Source organism: Pholcus phalangioides, unplaced genomic scaffold (assembly GCF_987345545.1).
Source record: "Pholcus phalangioides strain wild (caught in Gottingen) unplaced genomic scaffold, Ppha-v1.0 ptg000007l_1, whole genome shotgun sequence".
Lineage (NCBI taxonomy): Eukaryota > Metazoa > Arthropoda > Arachnida > Araneae > Pholcidae > Pholcus > Pholcus phalangioides.
This window is the reverse complement of record NW_028301600.1, coordinates 50555280-50576871: the sequence shown is the minus strand read 5'-3', so window position 1 is coordinate 50576871 and position 21592 is coordinate 50555280. Positions and strand designations below refer to the sequence as shown.

The 21592-nt window shown below is 35.0% G+C and overlaps 1 protein-coding gene across 1 annotated transcript; it reads right to left on the bottom strand.

Moving 5' to 3' along the window:
- Positions 1 to 6788: 6788 nt before the first annotated feature.
- LOC149085445 (uncharacterized) lies at positions 6789 to 20318 on the bottom strand. Its single transcript, XM_089233456.1, has 4 exons — positions 19699 to 20318; positions 19263 to 19328; positions 9622 to 9678; positions 6789 to 8412 (listed from the first exon to the last, which is right to left on the bottom strand). The coding sequence occupies exons 1-4, from the start codon at positions 19775 to 19777 to the stop codon at positions 8096 to 8098; spliced, it is 519 nt and encodes a 172-aa protein (XP_089089582.1). The 5' UTR covers positions 19778 to 20318; the 3' UTR covers positions 6789 to 8095.
- Between the last annotated feature and the right edge of the window lie 1274 nt (positions 20319 to 21592).

Here is a 21592-nt window from a genome sequence, read left to right as displayed (position 1 = left end):
GTTTACCATATATGGCTTAAAGGGTGGGTCGCGATGAATTTGCGGAATGTGGAATGCAAGAATTTTCGCCGAGATCTGAACTCAGGGCTATTACAACCGCTGGCAATGAATTTCTTAAAGAGAAATTTTGAGTTCTACCATTCAAATAGCATTGAAATTAACAGAAATCGACTATAATTACATATAAATGTATTTTCTTTCGAATTTTTAATTTTTTTAAGAAATATTTTTTTTTCGTCTGGGGGGGGGGCACACGAGCCCCCCATGGCCCCCTCCCGTGTACGTTTCTGATCCCACCAATATGTTAGGAGGTAGGGGGCAGTGCTGACGAAATTTTGCTGACAAGGAGGGGGGGGTCAGAGTTTTGCTTACTTTTGCTGGCGAGGTCAAAAATGGCGAAAAATTTACTTACGTAATGCTTGAACGGCCCCTAATTTCTGAGTTAGGAAGATGATTTTAATCGTTAATTTGTAGAATAAAAAACAAGTTGGTTTCGTTGAAAATACGTAAAAAACCGAGACATTTTTGCAAAAAAGTCGGGACAGCCAGGAAAACAAAAGAAACCGGGACTGTTACGGAAAATACCGGGAGTATGGTCATAATACCGATAATCATATCAGTTTTCCAGACATTTCCTAATTTTTGAAACGTCCAGCCATGTAACGTGGCCCTTTCACACGGAGCGGATGCGGAAGAAGTTTTAACAATTGGTATATACTGAGCCTTTCAGACAAGGCGAAATTCGCCCGCAACTTCGAAGTGCTCATGAACTTTAAAATTTAATTTAAAAAATTGTATTTTTTTTCTATTTAAATATTTCAAATTATTTAAAAAATTATTTTTTAAATATATTTTTCTGTAATTTTTAATCTGAAGCGAGAGCGGTACGGGAATGGATATCATTATTTATTAAACATATTAACAAAGAACGGGAAATGTGACGGCGTCGATGGCACATGGCGAACTCAACGGTTGAAAACGAACTACTATCAACGTTCGTAGATTAGTGATGTCGACAGATATATTGTGTCCTCACAGAAAGACTTTTTCCTTCTGCCATCTTTCGGGTTTTTACTTGACAGCAAACCCTACAAATATCTTTTAATTTTTTTAAACTTTAAAAAAAATACTTTTATTAAACACAACGTTATCCACGTACGGCAGCGGTTCTCAACATTTTCTGACTCATGAAGCCCTTTTCAGTGTATAATTTCCATGGCGGAGCCCTTTTTAGTATATTATTTATATGGGGTACAATTTAGGCCTCTTTTTGTTTGTTCATAAAATTATTTATTTTATTATCTCCGAGTGGCCGCGGAGCACCGGTTGAGAACCGCGGACGCACGCGCGCGTACGGCATTCACACTCACTAACAGCCGCATTGTGGGCTAATCATCATAAAATCGGATTACTGTTACTTGAGCCCGATCAATTTATTTCTGAATCGGAATCACTTTCCAAGTGCACCCGAATTCCTCTTTTCGAAATATTTTGAGTTACCGCAAAAATTAAATTAAAGATTAAGCTAAGAGAAAATGCGTTAAAAAAAGAATCGTCCAGACATATTTTCAATGCACACGGTCAGGGCCGGAACTTGGGGGGGGGGGGGCAGCTATGGAATCAAATGCTCCGGGCGGAAAACTTTAGGGAAGGACAAAAATACAACTATAAAATTATTGAATTTTACAATGAATGGTAAAATCACGTCTCTCCCCCACCCCCCAAAAAAAAAATCCTAGATTTTTTCATCCCTATACACGGTAATAAGATTAGTAACAAACCGTGAACAGACTGGATATTCTAGGAGCTGCTCCTTTTCATCTGTATGTACGAGACCCAGAAATAAGTTGACATTACAGACTGTGGTTCACAATATTTGCATCGCAGTAAGCTGGCGATGTTGATGCATGCCTGTTCAGTCTTCGAGAAGTGGTCTTTTGTTAGATTATTCTGCTGCTGGAGACAAGAATTTGAGAACCACTGAAATGGAGAATACTTACGACCCGAATTAGGTTGTGCACCATATGAAATGGAAGATTTTCAGAGTTTTCCTTCACCCAATTGTAAAGCTGTTAATCTTGGCCTTAATTCAGGAACGTTTTGTGCTTCTGAAATGTTTTATAATAGTTATCTTTAAATTTTGGACAGTATACCTACAACAAAAATTGAAAAATTTTCTATAGAAAAACCTATGAAAAATATCAGGTTTCGGCTAAACTAATGTGTTTCGTTATAAAGACAAGAAAACTTAAAATTAGAGCTGTTTTTATGAATACCTTTCACGCAATTTAAACAAACTCCCATAGCAGACCTTAAAAGGATGTGACGTGTGCAGGTGCACCTGCCGTACATTCATGGAAATAAAGACTAGCGAGCAGGGCTCGTTCTAAACATTTTTCAAGTGTAAGTGAATGATATTTTGGTGATAAAAAATCGTCCCCTTTCAGTTGGCATCTTCTGCGGCCACGTAGTTTGCAGGATTCAAGATCCCGCTTTAATAACGAGAGGAGGTCCGCCCCACCCTAAAATTTTGGGAAATGACTGTTCATGGAATAACATGGTTAAATCTATTGTTCTATCACTGTGGTTTCCCCCCCCCCCAAATAAATTTCTACCTACGGCCCTGGTGGAAATATATTAACAAGGTGAGACAAAAGCTTGAGAACCAGATGAGAATACTTTTATACTGGCTGTCCCAAACTGTTTGCACAACAGACATCTCTGCAACCGCTGACAATCAATTACAAAAAGTTTCCAAATCATGTGTGGTTACTCAAAATGTCTTAAATTTCCAAGGAGTCATAAATAAAAAAAATATTAAAAATTTTCATTTAGAGACTCTGCATGCTAAAACTTCCAATTAGCGAAAAGCAAATGGGGCCCGAGGCATTCACAAAAAAAAAATATCAAACTTTTAATGCAATATTAATGAAAATATCTCACTGAGAACCACTGTCTGTGGGGAAATTGCACCACCATTCCCTTGCAACCTGAACAAGTATGCTAAACCCCAGTACTCTACATTTTTCTTTCCTTAGAGCAGCGGTTCTCAACCTTTTTTGACTCACGGAGCCCTTTTTAAAATAAATTAAATAACTAAATTATTAATTAATTAATTAAATTAATTAACTAAAATAAAAATTCTATTGCGGAGCCACGTAGGCCCATTTCTTAATTATTTATCAAAGTTACTGATTTATTTTTACTATTTAAAAATATTTCTAATTATATTGTTTTCATTTTACTGTTTTTCTTTTATTTTCCTCAAGCGGCCGCAGAGCCCCTGGAGAGTGCACAAGTTGTGCACTCTCCTTGTGACAAGGAGCCTGAAGGGCTCTGCGGAGCACCGGTTGAGAACCGCTGCCTTAGAGCATTATATATGCTGAACTGGGCCATACAATATATGGTTATTATTGTACTGTTCTGTTCAGCATATATCAGGGCTAGACAAATCACAAAAAATCCAGGCACCAAAATGTTTTACTTGGAGAAAAGGTTACAAAATAATGCTTCTTTTGACTTTTCTTTAAGGCATAGTGGCCCACTTTCATGTTGGCAGATAGGCTGCTATAAATTCTAAACATTTTGTGCTGCTCTCAGCCTGCAATTCAGCAACTACACAAACAAAATTTTAGGTGACAATACCAATTTTTAGTTGCCATGGTAACCTGGGATTTGTCCAGCCCTGGCATATATATGCTGTAAGTAGGAGCATATGTGCATGCAGGATTTATTCAGGGGGGGAGGGAGGTTTGCTTTTTTACTGCAAAATAATACCATAATCTTGGATTAAAAAAAGCCCCCACCCCACCTTACATCAATGAATGGGAATTTGAAATGTTGAAAAAATTGACTATGTCATTTATGTTGGCCTCAATGAGTTCAATAAAAAGAATAAAAAAAATTAGACAGGAAAGACTATTTTCTGGATATTATGCAGAGGTGAGCTCAGAAAGAAAAGTCTACTGGTCTGTACTAGGAATCAAACCCAGTCCTCTTGCAAGAGCACTATCTATCTGCATACACCACTAAAGAGAATGACCATTCCCTCCTTATTTATGCACTTGTGGCGTGACACTGAAATACGAGGGAAAAAAATCATACAGATCAACCTTATCAATTTCAATGGGGTTGATTCAATTAGATTGAACCCAGTTCACTCAAGTAGAATTTTAAAAAAATAAATTGAAGTTAAAAGAAATCAATGTCCACGGCACAAAAACTTGTTCAATATCAAGGATTGAGGTGCAACACCTGTGTTTACACAGTTCACTTTAGCCTATTTTCAGAACCCTGTAAACCTAACTAAAGGAAAAATACAAAAAATATCACAAATGCCTTTCCTCCATATAAGCAGCAAAAAAGAAAATTAAGTTTTGAGTGAGTGATCAAATAATGAGAAAAAATGGAAATGTTAATGTTGATGCATACAGAGCCTGTTCAAGCACTAGTGCTTGACACAAAAGTAATACAGAGCAATGGTTTCCAACAGTGGTTCGTGAGAGGTTGTCAAGGGTTCCGGGTGGGATCGATTTCAAGAAAAAAAGTCAGCATGCTATGCATTCACACTAAATGTAACTAACTGCTCATTATGTATTCGCTACATCCAGCAGTGTGTGAGACCAACTCAATTTCTGATAGGGTTTTCTACACGTTAAGCAATAAATTCCTATCTACATGCTCCACATCTCTTCATCAGCTGATTTTGGCAAGGAATTCCAAGCGTATCACTGACACAAATTTGAAACTAATACAGGCACTCCTCAACCCACTATTAAATTAATTTCAAATTTTTGTCTGTTTCAATAGCACTCAAAATTCTTGACATATGTAAAGCAGAAGGAAGATATTTATTGACACCTGGGGCTGAAATTTATTTGGAGTTGGTGACCTTTCGTTACATAATTTTTGTTTTTGGATGGATTGAAAATGTTGACAAATATAGTTTAACCAAATATGGTAGAAATTAATTCTTATTTAATGTATCTTGGTTATAGTAGGACTATGCTAAACGCACAACGAAAATTTTAAAACAAAAAATATTTCGTGGATTGTTTTCAGGAAAGTGTAACTAAGGCTCCAAGGAAGCGGTGAAGTCAAGCTCAAGTAGCAAGTGATTTTTGTATTTCAAGACAGTTCATAAGGTTCATGAAACTATGTTTAATAATCTTGGGAACATTTAAAAGATAATTTTCTTTTATTAAAATCAAAGAAGACAACAGATAGGATAGATAGAATAATCAAAATGCAAGCAAAGAGGAATCCTTGAAATATCCACTAGGCAAATAACCTGATGAATTCAATTTGAAACACGGACTGAATGCAAGTTTTTTTCTTTCTTTTTTTTTATCCCTTTTTAAATGTTGGCTGAACATTATGGGCTTGTCTGGTTGTCTTCCAAGTGAAAAAAAATTGTTATTACTTAATTACAGAAAAGCAAGGAAGAGGGAGAATTATGCCAATCTTCCTATTGACAAGAGAAACAACCCAAAGTATAAATGGGTGATATTGTAATACACATATGATGTATTGCAGCTTTGTAGCTAGTTATAAGGTAAATTATGAGGTCATTTGTTATTAAGGTATTATGGGTTCTTACTGTTAAACACGAAGGTGAAAGTGGGAATGTGTCTCTGCTAAAGGTGCCGGGGTCCTTCTTTACCTTCTGAAAAAAACACAAGGGCCGGTTTTTGTTATAAAAATTCATTTCACAACCACGTCACTATTACCGATATTCTTGCATGACAACATAAATATAGGTGAAAAACTGTTAGACATTACTTGAAAAGCAACAAAATGAGAGTTTTATAGTGGTGAAGCCAGAGCCCTGACTTGAATATCATCAAGCATTTACGGATTGAGTTCGACAGATAAGTTGGAGCCAGAAATTATGTAAATTTGATGGTTTTTCAATTGTGTGAAAAAAAGGGGTATAAAAAAATGCTCACCTGACCATGGGACAAACTCATTGAGTCCATATGCAAAACATGGCAAGTAATTTTACAATATAAACTGCTTCCAACAAAGTGTTGACTTATTCTACTTTGCTCTGGTGCCCAATGCATGACTGGTTTGATTATTTAGCAGGCCTTTGCTTTCCTGTTTTCTTTGTGTCAAAATAATTTCGAACCAACTAAAAAGTGAATTAATTTTTTTCTGAATTTAAAAGTTTAGATATGGAAATATTTGTTCAAAATAGTTTGTAATGACACTCAGTATTTATGTAGGATAGGATATGAAACGAAGAGATATAAAGATTTTTGAGTGCAACTGTATATACAGAGTCTATATATGTTACATTCTCAAATTGATAAAATTGGGAGGGAGGTGGGGGGGATATTCAAAGCGATATGTAAAAGGGTACCATTACTACTGAACAGCACATGCATTTTGTAAACATTTCTCTAAAAAATTTCTAACTGGCTCATGCCACAAAATGTTTTGTATAGACATGACTACAGTTCCTAGAAAGCCCAGGCTGTCTCATACACCATATTTGTGCAGTGCATCAACATTATCGCTACAGCCAATAGGTGTTCCCTAGGTTGTGTTTTTTAACGATTAGACGTCACTTTGAACAGAAAACTGGCTTTGCTATTGTAAAATAAAGGGCGATGAGTCAGCTCAGCATATTACAGGTGCCTTAGGTGTGGCCCTAACATGTGTGATGTCAGAGTACGTGCTGCCATCTGTCTCTCACAGTGGAAATGAAAGTGGCAGATGACTGAATTTTAAACAGGGGGGGAAAAACAACACAGTTGAACAAAAATATTAACAATTTTCAAAAATTATTTAATAATGGAAAAAATAAGTCTTTAATCAACATTGATAATATATAATGTAACTGGTGGCAAAAAAGAACAAAATAATTTATACAGATAATGTTGAAATAATTTTTGCAGGCAAATTGTTTATTTTTTTTCTCATCCACAGAGTAAATGAATGAAATAATCATTAGATTCATATTTTTCTATTAAAGATAAATAAAAATTCAAATTTTTTTTCAAAAAAGAAAATCACAAGTCTATTTCAACTAGAAGACAAAACAGAATAATGCATTATAAATCAAAAATATATATAAAAAATCTGATTAACTACAATGTGATAAAATTATGGAAAAACAAAAATGCCCCATTTTCCATGACTTTTTAAAAATTTATTTTATAATGACTAATTTTCTTCATTTTCTTCTCACTTGTTATGGAAAATGTGAGAATGAGATTTCTATGTTTCAAGTCAGTCATTTTTTCAAGGGGGGAAAAGTGATTTCCATGGAATGAAATTCTAACAAGCTACATATGTTAGAGACACAAACATTTTTTGAAGAAATGATAAGTTTATTTGAATCACTATTCAAATATGGTTAAAGAGATTTCACATTAAATCAGAATCCAAATAATCCTTATGTTTTTCATAAGTCATAATGGTTATAATCATTATATATAAGGCCTTTTATGATAGTTTTATATTATTGCATGATTAATGTAGAAGCCTGCTATATCAAATAGAAACTAATAAATATAAGTGAATGAATTTTATAACTTACAATAGAACTAAATTCTTTAAAAAAATATGTTAAATATAAATGCAATAAAGAAAATGGATGTGTAATGCCACAGGCAAAGTACGATTGTTTAAGTTAAGTAAAAAAATTGGACACAAGCTTCTCACAAATCTAACTGAAACATATTACAGCAAAGTAATACAAAAAAACAACAAAAAAACCATCCACATATACAAAAACATTTACCAGATTTTTTCCCCATCAATATCACTCAAATTATTCCTCTGGCATGTCCCTGGTAAGAATAGGTAAAAATATATTTTAAAAAATTGATACTTATTTTTCCTATGCAGGCGCTAAAAATATATAAGGTTTTATTTTTCCATCCAAATATTTTCCCTATATATATACACACACACATTAATCCAATAAACGTCTATTTGTTTAAATTGTCTCTTACATTATAGAACGTGCAGTGCTGCTGAACACTTAGTTACACAAGCTAACACCAAATTAATTATCATTCTGATACTATAAATATTTGGCAAGTTAAACAAAAAAAAAATCTAAAATAGTAACATAAAATTAGACTCACAAAGTGTGATAATTTCTTTCAGTGCGAGCTTTGTAAAACTTAAAACCAACATAAATTATAGCAAGTAAACCTAATGCAAGAACTATTCCACCAATAAAACTTGGTGCATCAAAATGACGGTCTGGAACAAGAGTTGATTTTGTTGGGACTGGTGTTTGCGATGTAGATGTTGTTTCAACTGAAGATGAAGGAGTAGAAGTGGTAGTGGCAGAAGCTGTAGTGGTGGTGGTAGTGGTGCTGGTACTATTAGGAGGTTGATCTGCAGGGGTAGCAGAAGTGGTGATAGAAGCTGTGGTTATCTCTAAATTAGTACCTGAAGAAAGAAAACACAAATGACACTGAAAGGTAAACAATATTTATGAAATAATAATATAAATTAGGAAAATGAAATGAACAATTTTAACAATCAAGAAGTCCCTTTTTTGGATATGTATTTGGGCTTGAATAGCTCAAATTTTTGATTTCTCAAAGTAATTTCAATCTCCTGGCTGGATTAGATATAGAAATAGCTCATCAAATACCAGGAATTTCAGAAAAGAACACATGAAAATTTGGTTTATGCATCATGTTCTAAGAAGGAAACAGTACCGAGAGAAACTCCCCCCCCCCCTACTTTTTAAATATACCTTTAAATTTTACACAAACATACCTTTAAATTTCAAATCCACACATTAGCAATTTGGAGGCCAGATGGCACCACCAACTGAACGCGCCAAACACCGGACACACACACACGCTTTTAAGTGTCACCAACACAAATCTGGCATAGCTCCCATATTCAGGTGCGAAAATATATGGCAGTTAAATGGTGGTAGATCAGAGTTGTGAACCATCAGCGAGGGAAAATCATTCCACCAGGAAATTGCTTCACAAGGATTTATATGAATAGGGAATCAGAAGATATGCAATTTTAAGAAGGTAAGACTTTTTTGTAAATAAGTTGAAAACATATTTGGTTACTATATGAAAAATTTGGAAAAAAAGTTGCAAGCTTTGTTTTTCTGAATTGCAATGATAAATTAATACTGTGTTCAGAGCCTGAACAAGTTAGTGTGGAATGTAGAGCTTGATAATTCGGGAGCTCTATTCATTCATATACTTATACGTGTGAAATGCTCAGTTACACAAAATACATATATCATTACATATACGTGGTACGTCAAAATTTAAATCATAAACTTGGAGGATCCTAAAATACTGGATGACCTTTGTTGTAGCCATTTTCATTGCATTATACATATGTATCATTCAATATTTAAACACAGTGTTTGCTTAATAAATAACTATTAGTAAGTTAGTAGTGAACTTCGTTTATATGTTCAAGAGGATGTGTCAAAATGTTACAAGCAAGAAATTACAGTGATATTTCGTTTGCTCTCAGAAATGAAATGTTTCACAATGCAGATAATTACAAGCCATATACTGTCTTATTTACATTAACTCTCTACTTTAGGCAAACAATATGCTTGTTTATTTTTTACTTTCAAATCATATTTTATAATACTAATGATAGTTCACTTACAATCTTGTTTGATACAATCTGAATATGATTCTTCAGCAGAACAACATTTATATGTTCCTACAAAACATAAATAACATATATTAAAAACTTCAATTATAATGCAGAAAGCAATAATTAAAAAGTGTACATATATGACAATGGCAAGCGATGACTCAACTGATTAACCCATGTTTTATGGATGATGATTATAGTCTGATAGCCTAAAAACTGCCAATTACCCCGATTTACAGACAGGTGATCCTAATAACTTCAATAATTATAGACCTATTTTTCAGTTTTAAACTCTTCTAAAAGTTTCTAAAGTCTGTGAAACTTCATCAATCCAACTTTTTCTTAGAAAATCAATATGGATTTCTTCCTAACAAAAATACAGAATATACCCTTTTGGAATTCATCTCTACAATTTCTAAAAATATTGATAATTCTTACAAAACAATAGCTATTTTTCTTGATATCAGAAAAGCATTTGACAGTGTCTTATAAAATACTTCTCTAAAAAAAATTAAATCTTTGTGGAGGGAGAAGAATTCCCCTCAACCTTATAAAAGCTTACCTAACTAATAAACAGCAGATTGTAAAATGTGGTGATAAGGTCAGTAATCTAATGAAAATTAATATGAAGGCATTCCTCAGGGATCAATTCTTGCCCCCCCCCCCTATTTTCCCTTATATTCATCAATGATCTCTGTTGAGTTGAGTTCCGCAGGTAAAATTATAACCTTTGCCGATGTGATACAGTTTTAATTTATACAGCAAAAGATTACGAATCACTGATTAATATTATTAACTGTGATTTAATAAAAATTAGGAATTGGTTCTCTGCTGTCTTGAACTAAATGTTACTAAAACTAATAATTAATTTATATTATTAATCTTTCCTTGCAATATGTTCAACAAAAAATATCAATATTATCATTCACAAGTTTGGCTACTCTGGTAATCCCTGTAATTGTGCTCATCTTGAACAGGTTAATACCAACAAATACTAGGAGTTTTTCATTGATTCAAATCTAAAATGGAAATCACATATAAACCATATTTATTCTAAACTCTGGCATGTAATTTACGGACTTTACTATCTCAAACCATATATCAGCTCATTGTTTCTATTGGTCTTTTGTATTATTCTTTTTTTCATTCTCATCTACTGTATGAATTTATCAGTTTGGGGATCCGACTAGATTGCAAATTCATACTTATTGATTTACCTTCAAAAAAGAATAATCAGATTAGTCACAAATAACTACTACTACTAAACCAGACATGCACCTCGACCATATTCCTCTGTGGAAATCACAAATGACTATAGATCATCCATTCATGAGCTTTTTACCATTCATTAAATATCCTCCCATAGTGACACCTTCATTTTTTCCAGTCTATCCTTATTTGGAAAAAAAAACTTTATTTATCTATTAACACCTTTAGATCATCCCAAAGATATAACATTTACCTAATTCCAAAAACTAATAAAACAATCGGGAAAATAGTATTTCACCTATCTCATTTCAAATTACTATAATAATTTACCTAAGGAAATTAATAAGAACCCAGCTTCTATACCAATCTTTAAGAAAATCTTAACAAAATACTTCTTTAATATCACTGACATAGAACAATTCCATTAGAATATTCACCTCATCATCCCCTTCATTTGAATTTTTTTCTTTGCCCGAAATTCACAGGCACTTCTTGTCAAGTAAATTCCAACCACCTTCATAACAATTTTTTTTTAAATTTCTTTAAGCTTTCCTCCCCTCAATTATTATTTTTTTTCATTTTAGCCAAAAATTCATATTAAGAAAAAATGTAATTCATTGATTTAGTTCCCACTGCAACTGCCACCATCAATTTCATGTTTAGGTGCATGGATTCAACAAACATTTTCTACCGTGTACATGTTCAGTTTCATTTTCCTTTTGTACTTCATTAAAATGGGTCTGCGTGTTTCAATCAAATGAATTACCACCCATTGCGTCACAAATACTTTCAATATGTGCCTTTTTTACACAAGAATTCAATATTGTGCCTTGCCTTTTTTTGATATTCTGGAACTTCCACACAGATATTATCCCCAAGTTTGAGTAATTCATGAACTTGCACAAATTCATTACAAAATGTTTCCATTATGGCAGTGTTCTTCAAAGTGTACGTTGCGGCTCATGGATAGGGGCTTTACCACTAGAGGCATCACCAACCTCTATCAGGGGCACTGTGACGAGCTTTTGACATTGGTATTTGTGCCTGTTCGTACTCTGAAGTGGTTCTTTTATGAATGCCCACAATGTTCACTATACTTTGCACAGAAGCCTCAGATAAACCATGACTAAGAAGCTGTCATGTAAAGGGAGCTGCAGATGACAAAAGTTTGAGAGCCATGGTGATGACTGGCATCATGTATAAAAACGAACATACAAAGCCATAGCCATTGGTGAATGAACAGTAATGCTACTATCATGTCCCCTCACCCACATCCTGCCACAAGGGCCTAGGCTAAGCTCTTTGGCAGGTGCCATATCTATGGCGAATTTATAACGTTAGAAAAAATTATGAGAATCATCGGACCAGAGCTCTTCACCCTTGAGGGGTCCATGGCTACAACAATGACCTGGTCATTAACAAAACCAGTTGCACGGGATGTTGACAGATGGTGTTGAAATCTGCAACAATAGGCTTTATTGATGCATTAGCATTTTTTGGAATGTTGAATGCGTATATGAGTCATACTCCTGGAAGTATGTGTACCTAATATTCTGAGTGTGTATGTAGTGTTGTGTTTGATTTTTCAGTGCCATCTATATTTCAGAAGTGGATTGAAGAAGTTTAATGATTGTATACCGTTGTAGGTCTGTTGCTCTCTGTGGCGAGACTTTTTAAGGGGAAATTGGCTCAAATTCGCACCTCGAAGTTGGGAACCACAGAAAACCAAGTTCAGCCAACCACCACTGCTGTGACGGTGGGGTTCAAACCCGAGTCCTTGCGATGCGAGTCTATCACTATGATCACTCAACCACCACAAAGGCTGTGCAGTGTACTAATAGGGGAAAAAACCACACGAGCTGTTTCCTTAAAAAAATTAAACACAAATATGTCTTCCCATATAAAATATTCTCTCCTCTCCCCATCGGCACAAAAAAATATTTATGAAAACTCCCTTGAGAACAAGGTCAGAATTTTCGAAAACTTCCTTTTCCTCTCAATCTCCCATTTTGACCCCTTTATTTCCATTCATACCCTCCCAATTGTGCCTGAAGCTGCTATTGCCCGCTTCCCTGAATAGTCCCATTGCCTACTTTGGGAAACACTGCATTAAGCTAAGTGAAAAAAAAAGGTGTAGACTTGAATGTTTTCAGTGCCTATGTTCTTTCAATGCAAGACTCTAGGTCAAACTAAACGGTCTGGGCCTAGGTATCTAGGAATATCAGGGATCTGTCCCAACTTTCTTTGTAGGGTCCTGTTTTTTTTAGAAAATTTTCATTATTTTTGTGAAAATATAGTAATTTTGTGGGAAGTGAAATAATCTAATTTATCACAAACGAAATTAAATGCCAAATTTATGGTTTTGTTCATTTGTATTTTGTGAAGGGTCCATTTTGTAGAAAGAATTTTGTAAAAGTGTCATTTTTCAGATCCAGAATTTTGCAAAGGCTTGGAAAACCCAAATTTCGGTTGGACAGACCCCTGAATATACAGAGTGGTAACTATCGACCACCCAATAATTTTACACACGTGATTTCTTGTGAAAAACTAATATAGGAAAGTGTTTTCTGTTTTTGGATCAGACGAATATTAAGTGAGTTATAAGGTTTTGAAATTTTGTGGCACGTTATTTTTCTAACGGTGAGTTATGTGCCAAACTCCGAACGAAAGTACAAAGCTCCGTCAACAGTGAGTTGTCACTTCTTGAACATTAACTAAAATATTCAATTCCATTAGAAGCCCACGTTCTGTCTTCTTCCTTCACTCTACTGGCATTTTTTCTCTCCATGCTGTGTGATATTATAACCTTGTTATTACGTATAACTTAAGTACAGTATCAGCTTTGTTGTTGGCAAATTTATCACCAGATTTGTAAAGTGTTAGACAAATGAGATCTGTTTGAAATTTTTTTTTTTTTGCCAAATCAACACTTTTTGCCAAAATGTGGCAATTTGTTTACCTTCCTTATCAAGTCAAATTTTTTGAGAGAAAGTGTGTACGTGTTTACTACACTATTGTTATGTCACATTGTTTTAATCAGATTACATGTTGATCAATAAAACTTCAATATTTTTCTTCCTTTTTTTTTTAACTTTCATTAGAAACTGTTATGCGTAAAAAGCTTTGATGAAGGATGTAAACATGGTAGCTTGACGAATGTGTGACTGGTGGAAACAGTAAAATAATAACAACAATTCAATCGGAAACTTTTAATCAAACTCATTATGTTATGAATTGACCTATTCAAAATAATTTTTGGTTTCAGATTTTTTGTACCAATTTTGTTCTAAAAAAAATTGCAGTAATTTTTGGGTGCTTTTAGGGCACTGATTCTGAATATGACATTGGTTTTATTAGATCAGCTCTAGTTTTTGAGATAAAGTGAAAAATGAATTTCAATGGTAATATCACAAGCCAAGTGCGGATCTATAGGGGGTTATCAGTGTGATGATTCCCCCAAGCAAAACATGATCATTCATGAAATTTTCGGAACTGTTATATATTGTATTCAATCAATCCCTTGAAAATTACCTGTATCAACATTTTTGATTAAGTAACAAATTCAAAAAAACTTTGACTAAAAAATAGGAAACACCAGTACGTTTTTTCAAAAAATTCGGGACAAAGAAAAAACAAAAAATTGAGACTATTCTTGAAAATACAGGACAAAATGAAGATTTATATTAACTCATTTTATTTATAATTAATTTGTAAAATCACCCTCCCAACAGCGAGCTTTCGGTCCGCTCATGCCACAAGCAGCATACAAATCACTAGAGCCTGGAAGTTACGGCAAAATGCCATAAATAACTATTTTAAAACTTTTATGTAAAAACATCTTTTTTGAGTTTTTCTTGCCATAAATGTCTATTTTAATATAGTTTAGTAAATTTCAGAGGTCATATTCTGTAGAACTTAAATATTCTAAGCGTGAAAAACTGCAAAAGATTTGGTTTTTCTTCTTCACATCTCTAACTCTAAGTAGTATATATAATTATTATCTGAAAGATCTCCCTCTCCTTCCAGCCCATTTAAATGAGAATAGATGCAAGTGCCTGGAGGATTAAAAAAAATTTGTTGTTGCCCTGCATTAACTTTGCTTCTGGCCAGATTGTGTTAGACATGAATGCTTTTATTTCAGGCAAATGCAGCTATGCATGATAGAAGCTGAGAAAAAAATTAGAAGTATGTTTTTCTCCTTATAACATACCTTGCTCATGCATTGGACTGTATTGTATATGCAAAGCTTACCGATCACTGTCCCAAGAGGTCATCAGTTTGCGTTTCTCGGCTCTCCCAGGCCATGCAGGAGTTAAGAGAGCTGTCTGTAGCCCTTTGTCTATATTGTATTGGGGCCCATTTCATATTTTTTTACGCCACACATGTACTTTTTTTTTTTTTTTTTTTTTTTCAAACCGAGCACAACTCAGGTCTATCACCATAGGCAATTTTCTACCTAGTGAGTTGTGCCGGAAGTTAAGTGTGTGTACCTAACAGTTTGAGTGCGTGTCTAGTGTTGTGTATGATTTTTCAGTGCTGCCATCTATATCTCAGAAGTGAATGAGTGATGTGTAGTGACTGAATATTTGTACTGTTTGTAGGACTGTTGCTCTCTGTGGCGAGACTTTTTAACGGGGAGATCGGCTCACATTTGCGCCTCGAAGTTGGGAACCACAGATCACCAACTTCAGCCGACCACCACTGTGGTGACAGTGGGGCTCGAACCACACATGTACTACAAACAACCATGGCAAGTTATTTTAGGTATTTAGTATTCTATTGAATTGACCAGAGATGCCCTAAGGGCTGTGGGACAGGTGCGGCCACACTGGGTCCTGCATTAAAAGTACACTGCTCAAAACAAGTAGGGGAGCAAGCAAAAAAGTGAAGAAAACCGTGCGAGACAGCCACGTATTGGCATACAATGGATAGTACACGCGTATCAATGCGCAATACAGAAAAAAGACGTAAAAAAATTTAGAATTAAGCCTTAATTCTTTGAAAATATGGAAAAAACATGAAAAGATGATTTAGGGCAACAATTTGATTACATGTAAACGATAAAAAAAAGTACTGTTTAGACATGATGCATGAGTTTTAATAGGGTGTGTGGTCTCCTCGAACAGCTAAGACTGCTGCACACCTGTTTGCCATGGATGCGATGAGGTTATCGATCAGACTTTGGGGAATACTGTTCCACTCCTCAAGAAGTGCGATCTGCAAGTCTCGGACAGTAACAGGCGGCCTTGGTCGCGCAGCAATGCGTCGTCCGAGCATGTCCCAAACATGCTCTATTGGATTCAGGTCAGGAGAGCACGCTGGCCATTCCATACGCTGTATTGTTTCAGCTTCAAGCATGTTCTCCACCAGACGAACTCTATGCGGGCGGGCATTATCATCCTGGAAAACAAAGGAATCTCCAATGGCTCCAGCATAAGGGATGACATGAGGTCGCAGTATCTCGTCTGCATACCTTCGGGCCGTCAAAGTGCCATTCCGAATGATATGCAGATCCGTACGTCCGTCTATGCTGATTCCACCCCATACCATCCAACCAGCTCATCTGTATTGTGACCTTTCACGAACGAATGTGGGGTTATTTCGAGTGCCCCTGTCCCTCCATACCAGAACACGTCGGGTGTCACACTCCAGACTGAATCGGGACTCGTCTGTAAACAGCACTTGGCTCCAATCATGCTGCTCCCAATCTCGATGTTCAGCAGCCCATCTTCTTCGGGCCGCACGGTGGCGTGGGGTCAACGGAATGCAGACTATTGGCCTACGTGCATAGAGTCCTCCCTCATGACGCCGATTACGTACTGTTTGGCTGGACACCCTTCGTCCTGTTGCCAAGAGCAACCGTCTTTGCAGCTGCGTAGCATTCTCTGTTCTGTTTCGACGGGCTGTTAACCGTATATACTGGTCATCAGTTGCTGTAGTGGCGCGTGGCCGACCTTGCCCTGGTCGACGTCTAACATTTCCTGTTTCTTGGAATCGATTCCACAGCCTTGCAACAACACTTCTGGCGACTCCAACAGTGTCTGCGACACTACGTTGTGTTTGCCCGGATTCCAGTCTGCCTATAACACGCCATGCCATGGATTCCGGTAAATCACATTGTTGAGACATCCTCAAGTCACCTTGTCTCAAAAAAAAATACTGCGCAATCGAATTTCACAGTTACGGCAGTAAAACAGACGTTTCTGCAACATCCCGATTTTTGCCCTTATCTCCTTTTTCTGGTTTTTGACGTCATGAACTTTGATTTGCATATGAAGTTTTCTTCTTCCGTTTCCTGCTAGGCTTTAAATTATGGATGATTCATTTTATGCTACTTATCGGTATACATCTTTGCGTAATTTTGTTAAAACCATGTGCTCCCCTAATTGTTTTGAGCAGTGTATATGTCCACATATGTGGTAATATGAACAAAAAGTTTATTTTTTTACAATAGCATGGTAGCACATGGTAGCTGTGTTTCAACCATAAAAATCAGTGTTAATCAAATAATAATTCAACTCAATTAATTAATTTTTTCAAATAATTCCACAAATAAATAAGAATCACTCGTAACTCATAAGGAGACTCATAATAATTTTCTTCATGGGCTCCGCATCTGGTAATGACGGCCCTGGAATTAACATAATCTTGAGGGACTACAAACACTTTATTTTGGCATAAAATCAATTTAATTTTGAAAATAATGCAGATAATAATTAATTATGAGCTATAATTGAAATAGTAGATGCAGTAAATACAACCTTTTTTTTAGCCAGTTTTTTAACACTTAACATGTAGTTATTGGTTCTTTCTTCTGTTAATTACAAATTTCTTTTTCTAGTGCCTATTTTAAGCATTTCCCGCCCTTTTTTTACCTGACCATTTTTAGTGCCTAAACTTCTAGGCTCCACAAATCACATTGAAACTGAATGAAAATCATTAATAAACTGAATATCAATACATGAATATCACTGATGTCTGGTAATATGAATGTAAATAAAAAATTGACAGAAAAATCCCACCCAAAAATTAGTGGCTGCAGACTATATTGAAATATTGATATTATACATTATCTCAAAAACTAGAGCCAATTCGGCAAAACCAACATCAGTTTTGAAATCAGCAGCCCCAATATACCCTAAAACCATTAAAATTTCTTTTGGGAACGTGAATTTTTTTTTTTTTTTTAGCTTAAAATTAAGCTATTTTAATCTACTCACAAACATGTAATTTTATGAGTTATTAGAGCCAGTTTTATTATTTAAAAAAATAATTTTAAAGAATAACTTGATCTCTCAAAAATTTTTAAGGGTAGATTAGCATGCAATATTCTTGTATGCTGAATGCCATCAAATTACAAATTATAACCAAAAATAAAATAAAATAGACTTAGTACTTCCTGGAGAATAAAACAAAATGACTAACGCTTATTTATAATCTCTGTAAAGCTGTCATTGTGAGATTCAAAGAACATATTCTGATTGACTTGGAAAAAAGTTTTTTCCTCTTTCCTGAAAAGTGTGAGGAAAAAACTTGTTTTCTGGATTTCTGTGTGAGGGTTAATAGATTTTTTACCATTTCTAAAAATGCCAAGGTGTACGATTGGTGAATTTGGCAGGATTTTGAAGTGACGTCATCAATTTTTAAAGTGATATAACTCATTAATTATAGGTCAGATCAAAAAATTAAAAACACTTTTCCATATTAGTTTTCATAAGGAATCACGTGTGTAATTATTGGGCGGTCGATAGTTACCACCCTGTATATGGTCTGAAATTTCTAAGCTCCTTTTTCTATCTGCTTGCATGAGATACAGAAATGAGCTTACCAAACCACAAATGGATGGGGACACCTATGAACGTGTTTAAGCTGCATGAATAGTGTAAAATAATATCTTACATATCTCATCTTCCTATAAATTACCATTAGTTCAATTTCAAAGTTATTTATTTCAGCCTTCTGTCAGTTTGTCTTTTTTATAAAAGTACTTCTTAGTGTTTAAAAAAATAATAATCTTCAAATTTTAGACAGTTCTTAAAATGAATTAAGCATTTTTCCATAAAAACCTATGAGAAATCATGTTTTGGCAAATGAACATTATTCTGGAACCAATTATCTTCGTTAATTTTCTATAAGCATGGTCAGTACCAACATGACAACTTTTTTCAAGCCAAAATGTCTGCCCTGACCACCGAATCGCCTTTGCTAGTTTTGGAGACGCATTGATTGATTCATGTACTAAATTTCATTTTTTTGTGTAGTTGTATGTGTTCTTTGTTGGCTATCTGTAATTAACTGTGGCGATTGCTTGGTGAAGAAAAATAACTGTCACGTTGGTGCTACCCACCCTATAGAAAATTAACTATTATCTTCATCAGTTGAGATATCACTGTACTCTGAAATTCAATAGACAAAAGTGAAGTAAAAGTTTGAAAAATTACCATTGCAGGAAACAAAAGAAGCATTGCATGATGAGCAATTAGATAAAACTAATTCATCACAATTTCCTGAAACATAACAAACAAAATAACCTATTAGCATGTCAGATTACTGAAATTAAAATTATATATAAAAATCATTTGAACAGTGTCTATAAACAAATATCTGTGGAAATATTCGAACTATACTTTAAACCCACATCAATTTAGTAACTTATTAAATAATATCCCATCCAGGGTTACCAATAAAGTTATACATGTTTGAGTAATCTCATCAAATGATTTTACTGGAATTTATTTTCAAATGTGAAACATTTAAAAAAAAGGGGGGGGGAAACATGGAAAATGAAACCCTATATCATATTTGAGAACAAAAAACAGTATTTTTGAACCAAGGATTTTCTATGACATAAAACTTTAAGAAAAAACCCAAACAAACCTTTTTCTTGTGCTGGTGCTGATTGTATCAGCCCAAACAATCCATACATAAAAATAACATACACCAAGTAAACACCCATTCCCAAAAACAAAAGAATATTATCACAAAAAAATTATGTCTCAATATGATATGTCATAAAATTCATTATCACACGAATTAGACCTAAATCACATGCCACTCACACCAATTAACAGTTAACGTCACACTTAATATTGAGTAACAACAAGGTCAAGAAAGTACAAAAAGGAGTAAACAAAACAATCTCCCGTTTTTTTTCTAGAACGGCTTGGACCGCCACAAATAACAGGATATGGTTGCTATAGAAAGAGTGGATACCGCGGGAAAAACCGGTTTCGTGATAAAAGCTTTTAGATGGCGCAGTAGTCAGAGAACTTAACACTTATAATGACCATATCTTGAACGCCACAATATGACCCGTGTTTTACTAGAGCAAGAGTGCTCAACATTTTAGAACAGTGGTTCCACAGGCGTATTAAGGACGGTTGAGGCCCTGGGCTCAGAAGAAAATATTGGGGCCCTTTGAATTAGAAAAAGTGTAAAGTTGGGTTTCTCGGGGCCTTTCAGAAGTCGGACAGCCTATGCCGTCTTAACCTTTTAACGGCCTTCCCATTGAGGTTGTGTTCCCAGTGATGGGCTCTGTAATAAAACCGATGATTCCAATTGGAACATCGGTTTTACTACAAGAACCCCTCACATTAACCACTACACCAAACCAACACGAAATCAAGCAGTCATAGAGGACAAGATCTGTATCGGTTTTATTAATCAGAAAAAAATATCTTTTTTAACTGCTTTTTCTCAGCCCAATATATCAAGGAAGCAGATATTTTCTCGATATTATGATGATCATCACCTCGAGGTGAACTCTGAAACGCCATCCTGGCTTCGTCGGCACTCGAACTCGGGCCCTTTTGCAACATGCTTGCCTGGATTCGAGTCCCAGTGGAGACAATGACCTTTTTTTCGAGTTCAGTATAATATCCAGAAAAAATACGTTACCTTAAAATATTTTTTGTTCATGTGAAACCATTTTTTTTTAATTTTTTCACACTCCTGAAGGTATGAGATTTCAAAGATGGCAATTAAATTATTGCAAAACAATAATTTCGTTCTTAAGCACTTAAGTCCATAGTGACCATACGTCCCGTATTTATGGTTGTCTTGACTTTTTTGTAAAAATGTTCCACTTTTACACGTATTTTCAACGAAGCCAACTTGACTTTTTTTTTATTTTATTCACACATCAAAGCAATGAATATAATTATCTTCCCACCTCAGAAATTATGTTACGACAATTAAGACTACACAGGGGCGTAGCCAGAAATTTCGTTCGAGGGGGGGGACCACTTTCATTTCGGGGTGGGACCAAAGTGACAGAACAATAGATTTGGCCATCTTTTTCCCTTTTTTCGGTCATTTTCTCACATTTCGGGGGGGGGGACCAGACCCCCAAGTCCCCCCCCCCCCGGCTACGCCCTTGAGACTACATATATTATTCATCTCACATGCAAGTTGACCATATTTGCTCGAGAGAAATACGGGAAATTGGGAAACCAAACACGGGACACCACCAAGTATCGCCAAAACTAAAGTTGCTTAATATTGCTGAAATCACGGAAAAATCATAATGGTGGGAAATGAAGCATTATTGCAAACTGTAGTGGATTAAAATGAATTCCACGGAGAAAAAAGTTCACCAAAAAAAAAAAGACAAATATAGGAGATTAATATTCTTATTTTTAGTTACCATATGATTTATGAGTTGAAAAATAATTTGAATCCTTGACTTCAATATAGAATAAAAATTCAAGTAGGCTTCGTGTAAAAAATGGAAAAAACCGCGACATTCTTTCCAAAAAGTCGGGATGGCCAG

Bases quoted from the DNA above. Each gene is read 5' to 3' on its own strand.
- LOC149085445 (XM_089233456.1), bottom strand. From the start codon at position 19,777: ATGGGTGTTTACTTGGTGTATGTTATTTTTATGTATGGATTGTTTGGG. The intron at 19,329-19,698 runs GTTTGTTTGGGT...GTTATGTTTCAG, and splicing joins AGCACCAGCACAAGAAAAAG to GAAATTGTGATGAATTAGTT. The intron at 8,413-9,621 runs GTAAGTGAACTA...TTCTTTCTTCAG, and splicing joins AGATTGTATCAAACAAGATT to GTACTAATTTAGAGATAACC.